At 39.3% G+C, this 14,504-nt stretch overlaps 1 protein-coding gene and 1 pseudogene across 1 annotated transcript; both read left to right on the top strand.

Annotated features, from left to right (window-relative positions):
• The window catches only part of LOC145895283 (uncharacterized), a 28,715-nt pseudogene extending 22,496 nt beyond the window's left edge, over positions 1 to 6,219 (top strand).
• Positions 6,220 to 12,096: 5,877 nt separating this feature from the next.
• On the top strand, positions 12,097 to 13,000 carry LOC145895943 (uncharacterized). Its single transcript, XM_082984712.1, has 2 exons — positions 12,097 to 12,291; positions 12,611 to 13,000. Exons 1-2 carry the CDS (start codon positions 12,097 to 12,099, stop codon positions 12,998 to 13,000), a joined length of 585 nt encoding a protein of 194 aa, XP_082840838.1.
• The last annotated feature ends 1,504 nt before the right edge of the window (positions 13,001 to 14,504 follow it).

Here is a 14,504-nt window from a genome sequence, read left to right as displayed (position 1 = left end):
AAACACAATTTGCACAATGCGTAAACAACCATTGATTTAGGTCAGAAACACGAGTTGTACTGATTTTTTTTTCTATTTTCAGTTAGGAAGACCCTTTTAGAATACGATCCTAATTGCCACAGAGAGAGCAATAGCGTAATGTAACCGTCTCTAACATAGATATTTTACACATCTCTTAAACGAAAGCAAATCTGTTAAATTCTACACCATGAAGATCCAATACAAAAGGACTTCTCTTAGAAGCCTTTGTTCTTTTTTGATAAATAAAACATTTTTAACACAAACCTCTGCACTACAGTTAAACAAACCACAAGTGCTGATGATAGATGGACTGTTGTCTTGTTTCAATGACTAGTTTGTGCTGTGCTCGGTTGTTACCCAACATACATTCTTCCTCGCCCCCAATCAATCACTGACGAAACTCCCAAATTAATGATTACAATTTTGAAGACCTCGAACTTTTAAGAGTCTATAACAAATGTCTATAAAAATACTGGGGACCCATCGATTGGTCACTGTTCATTCCTAAGATTCCGAAGACACTTCCGTAAATAAACCCCTTACAAATATATGATTTTGTAAGAAGGAATTTATAAAAGCTGGCTAACCGTGTGTGTGCGAAGAAGCCTATGTACCCAAACTTTTAATTCTTTTTTCGCGCAGACCATTCTGCTGCACAAAAGGAAAAAAAGCGACACGTGTGTGGTTTATCTCTGTTGTAAAGTTTTGCTTTTAATAAAAGAGCTTGTTAAACACTGCAGCTGGAAAAGTGATGCATGATATTTTGCGGCGCGTGCCTTGCTACGTATAGTTGTGGTTTTGTTGCTAAGGTGAAGGGTTCCAATCAATACAGTCAACTTAAGCCGGGAAATAGTCTCTGACGCTAATTGACAGCAATTCATCTCTGATGCTGTTGCCATTATCACTGCAGAAAGCCCCATATGGCAATAATGTTTGTTAATACCAACGTTTCTGTTGTATAACATAGCCTTCATCAGGATGTACACGTATAAAGGTGCAAAACAGACAACCATGATCATTATCCACTATATACTTGTCAAACCAGTGTCAACAACAAGTATTATGATAAGAACTCTTTCACCGTTGTACGAGATCGGAGAACTGTGTGTCACATGTAAGTGACAATGATTGTAAAGTTTGAATAACTCTTGTAAGAAAAGAGGGTGTTAAGAGAAATTGAAAGATGAAATAGTATTAGCAACACAGCATTGGTGTACAATGTTTAATAAGTAATAGAAATTCGCAGACTTTTGTTCGTGGCTTAGTTAGATCCTTAATGTCGCACAGGCAAATTTGCAACCTATTCTTCCTGGGTGTAATTGAATCAACAGCAAATATAAAACAGCATAGAGCGATAAACTACAAATAAACACGTGTTCAAAGAATCATCTTCTTTTTAAGTATGTGAAAACGTTGCTACATTTATTATGGTGGCGCAATGGAACGCTTTAAGCCAAGCTGGACCAAACGGTATACATGATTTCTTGCAGGCTGTGTAATACCACTGATATATTAATATAAAACCACTTATATATTATTATAAAATCAATTATATATTAATATAAAACCACTTATATAAAAATATAAAACCACTGCTATATTAATATAAAACCACTAATATACTAATGATGTCGCAATCGGAAGAACTACTCGCAATTGCTGCCTCATTTAGCGACCGATGACGCATGATATCTGCCATTTTCTCCTTACTGTCACTAATTATTTTGCAATCCATCACGTTAAATAGCGTCACATAAGAAGGTGACACTGCAGTGATGTATTTTCAGCATTGCGTCAATATATCACAACATTATGTATTTCGTTTTCGCCGCATTCGATTTCCTGTTCACTGCCCTCACATAGATTTTAGTCATATAAATTTTCAGTTTCTGTTGTGTCACGTGCTTTTATTCTGATTAAGACACTAAAGGCAAACATAAGATAACTCTTATACGGTGTTGCGCCTTTCTTTAATACATACAGTGCATAATTTGCGTAATAGGCAATAAAAATAACAGATTGCATTTTAAAATTAACCATCTCAGAACCAAACGTGGTTATCGAGAAGCTAACCCTGGGAAGTCTCGTTTACAAGAAGCCATCCCAAATAAATGACCCTTGTTGGAAGACAAATAAACGCACGATTAGCAACGCCACGCCGCATTCGCCAAATTAAAAATGAATTAATTTGCGTGTTTCAAAAGGCTCGACATACAAGTGTATACACGTATACGTTTTATATACCTCTTGTAATAGAACTATTTTTAAATGTTACCTTTTTAATGTCTCCTGCAAGAGCACATGCAAAAATCAAGTGTGTTTTAGCACAAATGCTAAAATAATCTTCTTTCTCATCTTCCAATGATTTATTTCATTAATATCTATATCAATGCTATTATGGAACAACATAATTAAATATATAGACGTAGCTGTACCTGTTCAGTGATACTACTTCAATCTCTACACAGGAGTAAATATGATCTTCCTCAGTTTAAATAGTGTGTGTATGCCAAACAAAATGACACCCACATTGGGTCTCGATAAAAACGAACAGAACGTAAATATGTACAATACGAAAAATTTACAGAACACTGACAAAATACAGTAACTTAAGTCAGTGATGAGCTGGACCGTACATTTTGTTCAACTTCACACTTACTTTCAACAAAGCAACACGTTCACCAAGGCATGACGGGTATACCAACTGTTCTAAACTTAACTTCAAAACGATCGATCACATTAAAACAGAATAATAGAAAACCCTGAATCCACACACGGTGGGAGAGTATAATCGTCCACCCACTCTTGCGCGCTAACCCACAAAGGCACGGTGTGGTGCACTGTATGAAGGAAAAATCCAGCTTATTCACGTTCTTGCGCACATCGTGGTCTTTGCGGAAACTATGGGAAACAACAAGTCTGTGGTCGTACCAACATGTCATTTGTCTTGTCTTCTTTCTATGACTTTACCTTTATCTCACGAATCTCAAATGAAAATTATAAATTAACGCATCATGGGTAATATTGCCCAATCCAAGTAAAACAATCTCACAACCCACAGACACATGACTTACTTCCTATACGTCACACGATGTGATTCGCTTTTTTTTCATGAAATTAAGAATCGATTTTGCAACAGAGCATTGTGTCACCTGTCTACAAATTTCTTATCTATGCTATTTACAGTTTTGATGGATTTCGGTTAAAACACTTAAATACTATTTGGTAAATATTATTGTCGTGTTCATTGCTCGGTAATGTTTTTCATGTAATTAATGCAGTTATCATGAAAATCCAACACCAAATACATGTGCTTAAGTAATATAAAATACTATGTAATGGCTGCCCTTTACGGAACTTTGTTTTCCAATCATATTTTTACTGCGTTACCTTATAATGGCAAAAAAAAACGTTATTGGTTTGTTCGGCAAAATTAACGCAAAAATACGACATCAGAACAAAGTTATGTTGCTACAGCGAAAACATAAACGACCAATATGCAAATTTATGACGTCATTAAGGCCGAATCCGAAACTTTTCCGTTTTATCGCATCACTACGCGGTTTTCTCTTGTGCTGCAATAGCCTTGTTATTGTTGGTATGGCTTCGTTATCTCAACTCGCAGACGTAAAGGCGAAATAATGAACTTGGCGTCTCACTTCCTCCAAAAATTTGATAGTAAGTCGTAGTTGTTACTATAAGCAGTGATCGCACAAGCATCATCCAACACAGCATAGTAATATTAAAAAAGGACTAGGCAGAAATCATTCGGCTATGACTTCCTTTATGCAGATATTCTTCTTTTCCGATTTTTCCGATTATAAATGGACGTTTATTGCTTTAGGCTGTGAAATCAATCAATTGTCAGACGTGACATCGCGTTTCCTGGTATCGAATATCTCAGAATAGAACATAATGACAAAATACAGCTTGCAAAACAGCCGTCGCGGCGGAAGCAGTGTACCCTGTAACACTGTCTGGTGCATCTACCAGGTCATATTAGAAAACAGTTCGCAGTATTATTGATCTATTTTTAACACGCAATTTCTTTGTCCCGACATCAACCTGTTACAATTAGCTACGTGCACTTCCCAGACTCACGTCAACTCGTTTAGAACGGACGAACATTCATCATTCATACTAACTGACAAAATTCATACTAACTGACGTAAAACATTATGGCCAGCACTCAAATGTTCATAAATGACAATATGGAGAGGCGTCTAAGCGAAATGACCAAAGAACTACAGGCCTTGAAAACAGCTCAAACCGTTGCTGTTTTGCTACCTCCTAGCCGAGATTATTTATGACGTCAAATTTTTATGGCAGACAGGACTACCAACGTCCTCGTTTCTCACAAGCGCCACCTTCCGACATGTGTTATTACTACAGCAGATATGGTACGCATGCAACTACTTGTACACCGCCCTGTTCATTTAACCATCAAAGAAACAGGCAACGTCCCTCTCATTAAGGGTGAACAATGTAAGAGGTGAAACACATTCACGTATTAGTAAACGTTTCGAACACTGCGTTCATCATCAGTACTACAATGAGTGCATGCAAGAAAGGCGTCGGGGTAATAAAGGACTGAGCAGGCAGAAGGGAAACAGCAACAGGACTCAACATCTAGGTCCGTACTACAGCCTGACACATCGTTAATGATGACGTCGCTGCTGTGCTCCCATGTTGTTGTCACGCGACATGCCTCCGGCTTGTTGCGCGTTGTTGCTGCTGCTGTTTCCCTTCTGCCTGCTCAGTCCTTTATTACCCCGACGCTTTTCTTGCATGCACTCATTGTATTCATCCGCGCATGTGGCTGTCTTTTGGACGACATGTTGTGGGCGAGATTGTGCTGCTGTTGAATTGTACTGCTGTTAAAATGCTAACTATATATCTGGTTTATAGTCAAAATAAGGGTTAAAACATTATCTGAATTGAACGTTGGTGAAACCACTAGCCGCAGGCTAGTACAGACCTGGGTCAGCCCACAGTTGGTACGTTTCTTTTTGTTTTGAACTTGTGAAGTGCTTTGACTCGGCGACATAATTTCCGAGTCTTGTATATTTGAAATTAAGGATTAATTGTTTCACTACGTATATTGTGACGTGCCAATCTGCTATTTATGATTGTTGTGGTTGCAGAAAAACCGCTACGCAACCTAATTACACAAGACGACCAGGAGTGGATTGTCCTGTTGGTTATGAAGTTGGGTGGGCGCGTTTTTGCCTAGTGGGACGACAGCGCAGGACCAGGCTGCTCACAAGCGGTCGTAACATTAAAGTTGCGTATTGTGTAAATAGCTAAACAACATTTAATAGAGAAAATGTCAAAAGTGACTGCAGGAATCAGTCTGTGCAAGTCGGTGACCGACGGATATGTGTTTACGAATCAATATTATATTCCCAGAACTTCAAAAGGAATAAAAACGATCAGTGCCAGTATAAAATATTGATTTATTAACAGAAATATTAATTTTGCCTATTGACATCCTTAGTTTCTGTCTAAAAAGAAGAGCAATAAAATAAAAAATAAGAACCACATCAAACAAAACAGTAAGTCTACTTTTGGGACTGCCAAGACAAAAACCGAATCAATGAAAAACGATAAAACTTTTCCTGCGACAAGCCGCTGTGATAACACGTTAAACCTGCATCGTCCATCACCCTCAAGCGACCAAAAGCACTTTGCGCCATTTTCATTAACCACCGTGCATTTGCACTCGGAAACACACAGGTTGATAGGTATTCTCGGCCTTTGCGGGAAATGCGCATTATGCGGCGGAAGAAGAAAAAAGACGACGATACACTTTGCCACCTGCATCACAACCCTTTCCACCACACCATCTCCTTGCGATAAAACCTACATTAAAAAAATTACGGAATTTACGTGGCTTCCTGCACCACAAGAACAATATATTGGCTAAATTAAAAATCGTTTTAGCACGAGGTGGAATTCACACCGTTCTACATGGCGAACAGGTTGTTTTAAAGATGCCAAAGTTGACAAGATGGCGCTGGTAAAACACTATCAAAATAAACACCCCATCTTATTCAAAAACAAACCGGACATTGCAAATTGTTTTACGGTAATTTTTGTCCAAGAACATCCTATAGTTACATTTGTGAAGATAAATGGCTAAGCAACCTCAGGGCGTCAATACATATTCAGCCCATGTTTCTACCTTGTAAAAAATGACTATCTTTGCGTTCATTAATTTATTTTGTCTTTATTTCCGTCACTGTTTTGTATTCTGTGTGCGTGCAGTCTCTCGGCGTTTTCTTGCGTCCGTGTTACCACAGCGGCTTGTCCCAGGAAAAGTTTAATTGTTTTTATACGCTTCGGTTTTTGTCTTAGCAATCCCGAAAGTGGACTTACTGTTAAGTTTTTTGTTTTGGTATTATTTTATTGCTATACTTTTAGACAAAAACTGAAAATGCCAATAGGCGAATTTATTATTTCGGTTAATAAATCAAGATCGTATACGGGCGCTGAACGTCTTTTGCTCCTTTTGGAGTTCCAGAAATATAAACCACCTTTATGCACTTAATTCACTTAATATCGCCACTGTGACTTACCTGAAGATGCTGTATGTGACTTACCTGAAGATGCTGTAAATCGTTTCCTCCAATTTGTCTGTACACATTATAGATTTGAACGGAGCTCATCAAAGTGCTGAGTGCAAATATAAAGGAACAGCCTTTCACAGAGTCTTGATTATCAAAAGACCCTTGAGAATCCATAAGAAATAAGGCCACCTAAAAATTTACCATTTGTATTTACCCTGCGAAAGAGCATAACCGCAGCAAAACTGCAAATATTCCAAAACAGTGGCTCTCAAAAATCAAACGGTTTTGTTTTAATGTTTTGCGTTACTTCTTTTCATTACTTTTTTTTTCACGTTCACAAAAATAAAAAAATAGGAAATTATTTCGTCGTTATTAGTCATTTTTAACAAACCTAGTAGGTAGTGGTTCAGGTCTGTTAACAACTTTTAATACGAATGCTCGTGTGTTTGCTATTTGCTGCTACAAATATATATGGAACTTTACAAAAGGCCGAAAGGCAGCAAGTTGGAAAGCGTTTTCCCACAACCATCAACTTTGATCATTACTTGTGTATGTGGTGTATCAATAAAAAACGGCTCATCCCAAATCCAAATTCCTTGTGTGTGTCCCTCGTTACCACCTCGCCATGGAAATCCTGCCACCAGTTCATCTTCTTTGGAATCAAGCCATGAATCTGACTGTTACAAACGACATTTAAAACGGTTAATTTTTTTATTTATTTGTACTTTTTTATTTCTTTCCGCCCTCAGATAACGGAGGAAGAAATTCAACATAAGTGATTTTCCTCCCCTGAAAACTCCAGCGATTGAATAGATTGCAACCGGTGTGTTGACCACATCTGGTTGTCCAAATATTCGTTCAAGTTCATCAGCATCGATTTCAAAAATGTTGTCCTGTTGGGAACTCGGTCGGACTATTTGTATAGCTTTGTGCTTTGGTCCAGTACCGCTGTATTCTTAAATAAAAACATATGCTTGAAATAACCGAAACAGTTTTTGCTTTATTTGGGTCAACCAATAAACTGACAGATATTACTTACCCCCGTCCACAGAAGACATTTCAACAGAAAAGGGTACAGATATTCCTTATAAATATTGCTACTTATTACAATGAAGATAATTTTTGGAGGTTCCCTAACAGAACAACCCAAGTAATAGTTAATTAGTCTTCATCAAGGCACAAATTTTCTAACAAAAAAATGTCCTTCCAGAGATAAAATACTTTTCGTTATCACACAAAAAAATAGGTTTATTCTTCCGAATTTACACCTGTGGCGGTGTTTATTCAGGCGCCAACAAATCAGAATGACGGGCACTTCAAAAATTAACATAAAACGAGACACATGTAGAAAAAATCAATCGACGCATGTCACGGTTCGATAAATACGCAGTAGTCGCTACAATATTTTGTAATGCTGGGATGCCACGACTTGGAGAGTTTAACCTCATGTTAGACTTTCAATTTTATCATATTCTGTAAAGTAGGTTAAATAGTGGGAGAAATAACGTTTTATCAGAGTTTGTTGGTTTGGCCTCTTGCGCGTGAAGATCACGGCCGCCATGACAAAGTTGGCAAGGTAACGCCCAGTTAAACACAAGAAGCAAACTTTGAGGATCGAAATCCCCACAACCGCCCATATGTAGAAGCCCTCCCAACGTAGCGCAGTGACGCCGGACGAAGCCATATGTACTGGCGTGACTACAAACAAACAATTTAAAATAAATTGAGAACTTGCATGGTTGCACAGTTTAACATTTATATTGTTAAATTTTTACAAAAGTCATCCACATTTCCGATGCATCCGCATATAGTTGTCATGCAAAAGGGAATTATTTTAGCCGCATGGGAATTTCCAACAATTTTTTTTTATAGGGGCTTGTAGCCTACTCATGCTACAATACGTATGATCACCTAAACCTCAAAATGGTCAAAGTGCAAACTGCGCCGTTCAAATGCAAATAACTGACTGTTTACTTTTGTTTAAACCTGCTACAAACTGGCCAGAATGACATCGCGACATAGATTGCCTGTTCTGCTAAACTCATCAGTAAATCGATCACATTAGTTATGTTAGTCGGTGCTTCGAAAAGTTGCGGAATAATCAAATACACTTTATATAATCGTGACCTTTTCGGTGCCGAATGAACTCCTGAACTTCACTTATCGTAGAGGGGTTGATAGACTATCGTACTTCACCAAACCCTGCAGGTAATGGTGTTTTTGGTTTGGTTGCAAACTGATCGTGACATTTTTGCAGGCCTCACGACTTAACCTCCCTGACCACGCAATTACAAACAATAGTAAAACCTCACCCGTATAACCTGGTAGGAAGCAAAAAATTTATTAATTTTCTGGGTGTCTATCGAAGCAAAAACTGCTCCAAATAGATGTTGCTTACCGATGAAATCTGGTCAGCAGCACTTTGATGCAAACTTACATAAGCTAGTCCTCACACAGCAAACGCATCGAACTATTTACATAGGCTATGGTTGTTCTGGTCAATAATTAATTATAAACCTTTAAAATTTTACAGCAGGGTAAAGCGCGACGATGCTACGAAGAAGTATGTACATTACTCAGTGCTTCGCGCCCAAGTGATGGTTTAAAACTTAAAAGAACTTGGTATCATCTGGAGGGTTTCCTTCTTACACCATCGGCTTTTTAGCCTAAGAATTCATTGTATTTTGTTACCCACACTCAAAAGATTGTCTATAAATACAATGGTAGAAGTATTACTGATATCAGGGGTGCCCAAAGTTTTCAAAAGATTGTAAACCGTGTGAACCATTTTATTCGCGCGTGCTAGAATAATTCTGCTACGCATAAAAATCGTCATCGACAGTGACGTAGGCGTTTCAAGAAAACAAAATGCAAGAATGTTTGGAGAAAATATGAGGAATAACGACAATTTGTAAATGTTCGTTTATTTTCCTTTCGTTTGATTTGTTGTCGGGTCAACGTCGGACTCAGTTGAATCTGAAATAGCGAAGAATATATGAATATGGTCAAAAACATTGCGCAACTCATTGGTTTTTGTTTAGAAGTTATAATCTATCACAGTATTTGTGAAATCGGGGTTCGCTTTTTCCATACCTTTAAATTTTTTGTAACTGATGAGATGAGAGTTGCGTTTGCGAAGAAACCGTTTGAAACATTTAAAACTAAAAGCACAATTAGACAATATTTGAAAAGTATACAAAATTTTTGAAACCACAAAGCCATGTAAATCATAATTATTTTGCTCATGCTGCCGCATGTAGTTGATGTAACGTTACATATTTGCCTGAATGCTATCTTCTGCATACATTTCAACTGGGACTTGGGTAAACACTTACGTGCCTGTTAGTCCAGTCCAAAGGTTGGCACTTGTGACATAACAACTATTGACCTTTTGTCTCTAATTTTATTTCTATTTCTAAATTTATTGCTTTACCAGGCATTATATTCTCGTAGCAAATTAAGAAATGTTTTCATATAGTATTCTCCTATCATATTGTGATACCATAGTGTCATACATACTAAAGGATGCGATTTGGCTAATGAATGGAGATGAGAGAATCCGGTGATGCAACGGATTGAAAGGGAGTTACGAATATCTCTCTTCTGTTTGTGTCTGTTGTTCTCCTATTGCTTGTATGCGGTTATTTAATGAACAAGTTAACCGACAAATTCTCACCAACCAAATTAATAACCCCAGTCGTCCAATTCACACACAAACGCATTGTTTTTGAGGTCGAAGAGTCATCTGGCTCGCATTTAAAACAACACGACGACAGAGCACATAGTGGCAATACAAATATAAAACTGGTGGCACCAGCGGCGATAGAGATCAACGTGTGCACTTTTGTTGAGTGTGTAGCGAACACAGTGTATATTAATATGAAAATTGTAATATTGGAACTGTTTATATTCGTGACCGGGTTTCCACGTACAAAGGTCAAACTAAACGTGGTAGAGTAATAATTACAGACCTTTAAACAACGACCGCCCTGGCTCTAAAACAATAAAGGACTATAAAGTGCCGCAACCTGTTGGTCCGCCCTGACATGCCTAGCGGGTACTTGTGACTTGTGTTCATGCTTTATATGGGCCACATTGGCTTGCATGATTATTCCATTCCATTCCATTTCTGCTTGTGGTTTCATTTGGACTGCTGCCGTACGTTTCAGCCATCTTAATACAAAATTGTTTACCTGATTGGTGTCGGATTACGGAGTTTACAGAAGAACACGCATTAAAACGCAACAAGTGTTAAACATACTGCGTTTGTTGCGAACTTGAAAACTTCACAGTTCAAATGTCTCTTTGATTCCTTAATTTTCACCTTAATGTTGAACGCCATAGCATCATTTTTATGGTCGATAATAAAGACCAAACTGAACGAAACAGCGAACTGTTTTAGATTCTAGAGTTTAAATTCAATCCAAACGATCCCTGATAAGACCTGAGTTAAAATGACTTTGTGAGTGACAAAAACTCCACAGTGCCAAGAAATTGTAAACGAGAAGTTCGACAACCGGCAAAGTTTCTGACAACGACTTTTTGTTCCTGCCCACCTGCTGACGATACTGCATAGAACGTCATTCTCTGTTAAGCAAAGTGGAGCCTATCATACGAATTGTGTAAATTGCATACAGATGGCCACTGTTTTGATCTATAAGGTTTCATCAGTGCAGCTGGTGTGACTTTCAGACGACTTTGCTGACCAAACGGCCAAGCAAAGACTTCCACTTTGTGGTGACTATACAATCACCGTCATCCGTTGGGCACCAAACTTGGTGCAACTTTACGGAGAAAACAAGGTGGAAACACTATGGCCAAGTAATTTTCAACCAATAGTGCCGTCAGGCCCCGTGTTACAATAATCATATGATAAGCAATGTGGAGGCAATAATATTATTTATTTAAGTTGTCCTCAATTTGTTTTTATTTAGTGTGACTGGGTTGAGAATCGAACCTGGTGGTAAAATGAAGTTTTGAATTCGTTGGAGTTACTGTTGGTTCTCGGTGATACGAGGGAGGATTTGCTTCCCGATAAATTATCCGCAGACTATCCTCTCTGGCTCACAAGGTTGGTTCCAAACAACGCTTTCAGAAGCTGTTGCGTACAACTGGCAATAAAAACATTCACAGTATACAGCAGGACGGGAAAGCGCTTGTTTACACACAAAAGAATATTGATACCCTGAACCAGTGGTGCCCAACCGGGGGTAAATTTGACATAACTTGGGGGTAATTTTGTAAGCAAGATATTTGCGAACTTTTCACTGTACGTTCGGGTACGTATTTCAAAACCTCTCTTTCCTTATTATTATTTTGCAAAATTAGTGAGGGTTTAATCTTCCAAGACTTCCAGGGTGTAAATTGGAGAAAAAAAGGTTGGGAATTTTGCGAACAAGATCTGATTGATAAACTTGGTCTGCAATCCAAGGATCGAAAAAATTGTCTGAGCACTTTGACAGATCAATCGCGAGTGTACCAAGGCTCCACTGTATCTTTCACAGTCATGCCGCTCGATGACGGAGAGCCGTTGTTGTTGCCGGAAGTGCTATCCATCGACAAAATTCCCGTGTCGCCGAATAGGATCCCAGATGCGAAAAAGCTTGCCGAGTCCAATCACCTCCAGGAGTTGCCCCTGCGTCGTTTGGAAGGGGGAACTGTGCCGATACTGATCGGAGCTTATACTCCTGCAGCCTTCAACGTACAATGTATACACGTTCTGGACCGCAGGGGACCCCTTGTGCTGTAAAGACATCTCTTGGCTGGTCACTCTTTGGTCCCGCACTTGGTTCGTCTGCAAGGAGCCAAGCACATGTCCGTCTTCTGAAGGTTGCGCAAGTCATGTTCCAACGGGAGATAGCGTGTTTGTGGAAGAGCGTTTTTGGCGACGGGACATCAGTATTCGACATACCCACATCAAGGGAAACACGCGTAGAGGAATCCTTTCAGCTGTCAGTTCACTTTACGACCCTCTGGGTTTCGTATCTCCCGTGATTCTAAGGGCCAAGTTATTGCTGCAGGACTTGTGCAGATTGGAACTAAATTGGGATGACGACATTCCGGATTGGATTTCCGATTACTGGAAGAGGTGGCTTGCTGAGTTGCCTCACTTAAGCAATGTTGTCGTTCCAAGTTGCTTCAGGTCTTGGAAACTGAAACCTCCATTGAAGTATCAACTGCATCATTTCGCTAACGCATCTAAGTATGCGTATGGCGCCGTGTCATATCTTTGCATCGAAGACAATAACAGGACAGTGATGTGTTCTTTTCTGATTGGAAAATCCCGACTTGCCCCGTTGAACACGAAGACGATCCCTCGGCTGGAGCTCACCGTTGCTGTGCTCGCTGCGAGGTTGGATCGCCTCATGAGAAAGGAACTAGACTTGCCCATTGAAACTTCAGTTTTCTGAAGTGATTCCACTGCTGTTCTGTTAAGCATTCGAAATGCAACCAAACGGTTTCCAGTTTTTGTCGCCAATCGCCTGGCAGTGATTGAGCGACTGGCGGACATTACGAATTGGATACACGTTCCTACAAAATTAAATCCCGCAGATGATGCCTCCAGAGGTCTGCCCGCTGATGCCCTTGTCAATTCGAGTCGCTGGTTAAAAGGTCCAATGTTTCTCCTGGAGTCAGAAACCAACTGGCCATCGCAACCGCTAAATGCTGCTGATGTTCCGGAGGAATTTAATCCGATGGGGAAGGCTGTAGCCTCCTGTACTGTTGACGTACATCAGTTGAAGCACCCTACGGATAGAATCATTGAACGTTACTCGTGCCTTTTTAAGTCAACTCAATGTGCCGTTGTTGCGTCACACGAATCTTTGTCTTAGTGGAACACTGCTGCCTGTCAGTGCTGTAGACTTGTTATTGCCTGCCAGTGCTGCTGACCTATTGTGAATTTATATATTTGCAAAAGGATAATTTAAGTGCAACTGTTTTCTACTGACTGGCTGTTCTGAAACCTCCCGAAATTTGTGACTCTGGTACTATAATATTTAGGTAAGCAGAATTTGCTTATTTCTCTGTTTGTTTTTGGTCGCTAATTCTTCAACTGTTTATGTAGAAACCGCAGCTCCAAAATAAAACGGATTTGTTCGTTTTCACGGAAGTGGGTTGCGCGTTGCGACTATTGTAGAAATTTCTCTGTTGCACAGTCCGGGCGCAGGAGTCACGCCCACCCGCACTGTCAAGGGCAGCGCAACAGTATGAATGATGAATGTTCATCCGTGAGGAAAATTTCGTTTGTTGTTCGATGACCGTTCAAGTTAATTAATTGTAGTGACCTTCCGCTCTTTTAGTGGATCTTTTATCCTGATGACTCTTGTCTGAGTTGTTCATTTGCCGTGAAATGTTGCTCAACTCCACGTACTCGAATGAGGTCGCTAAATAGTAAGAACCAGTGGAGTTGACTGCGATGGAACGTCTTTCAACTATGTATATTTTTGTTCGTGCACTCGAAAACGTCGTAGATCGTAGTGTTATCGTTTGCATGCGTTGAGATGACCATGTGTTTGTTCGAACAGAACCTTGTTGCCGTGATTCCTACATCTCGGTATAGAAAACTTTCTGTTTCCATAGTCGCGGGAGGCAATTACGTGCGGACACCATAGCGCTAATATCCAACTGGGACAAAAAAAATCAACGCGATTAGCATAACTTGTGAGTAACTATTTCGTGTGTTAAGGTGGAGTATACAAATACAAATAGGTTCGACATTTGACATTTGTTCAACAATTCCAATGAGATACAATTAAACGAGCCTTTGTACTTGGTAGCATTGGTACGGTTAAAACAGCCCATTAGACGCAGGCTAATGACAAGAATTTGCAAATGTGAAATGTAATCCACGACTTGGATTTATCATGAATCACCCACAATGCAATTTATAGATACGCAGTGTGTTATATTGAG

Source organism: Ascidia mentula, chromosome 3 (genome assembly GCF_947561715.1).
Source record: "Ascidia mentula chromosome 3, kaAscMent1.1, whole genome shotgun sequence".
NCBI classification, from domain to species: Eukaryota; Metazoa; Chordata; class Ascidiacea; order Phlebobranchia; family Ascidiidae; genus Ascidia; species Ascidia mentula.
Note: the sequence above shows the minus strand (reverse complement) of the source record. Positions and strands in the feature narration are given on the sequence as shown.

Bases quoted from the DNA above. Each gene is read 5' to 3' on its own strand.
- LOC145895943 (XM_082984712.1), top strand. From the start codon at position 12,097: ATGCCGCTCGATGACGGAGAGCCGTTGTTGTTGCCGGAAGTGCTATCC. The intron at 12,292-12,610 runs GTACAATGTATA...TTATTGCTGCAG, and splicing joins ATACTCCTGCAGCCTTCAAC to GACTTGTGCAGATTGGAACT.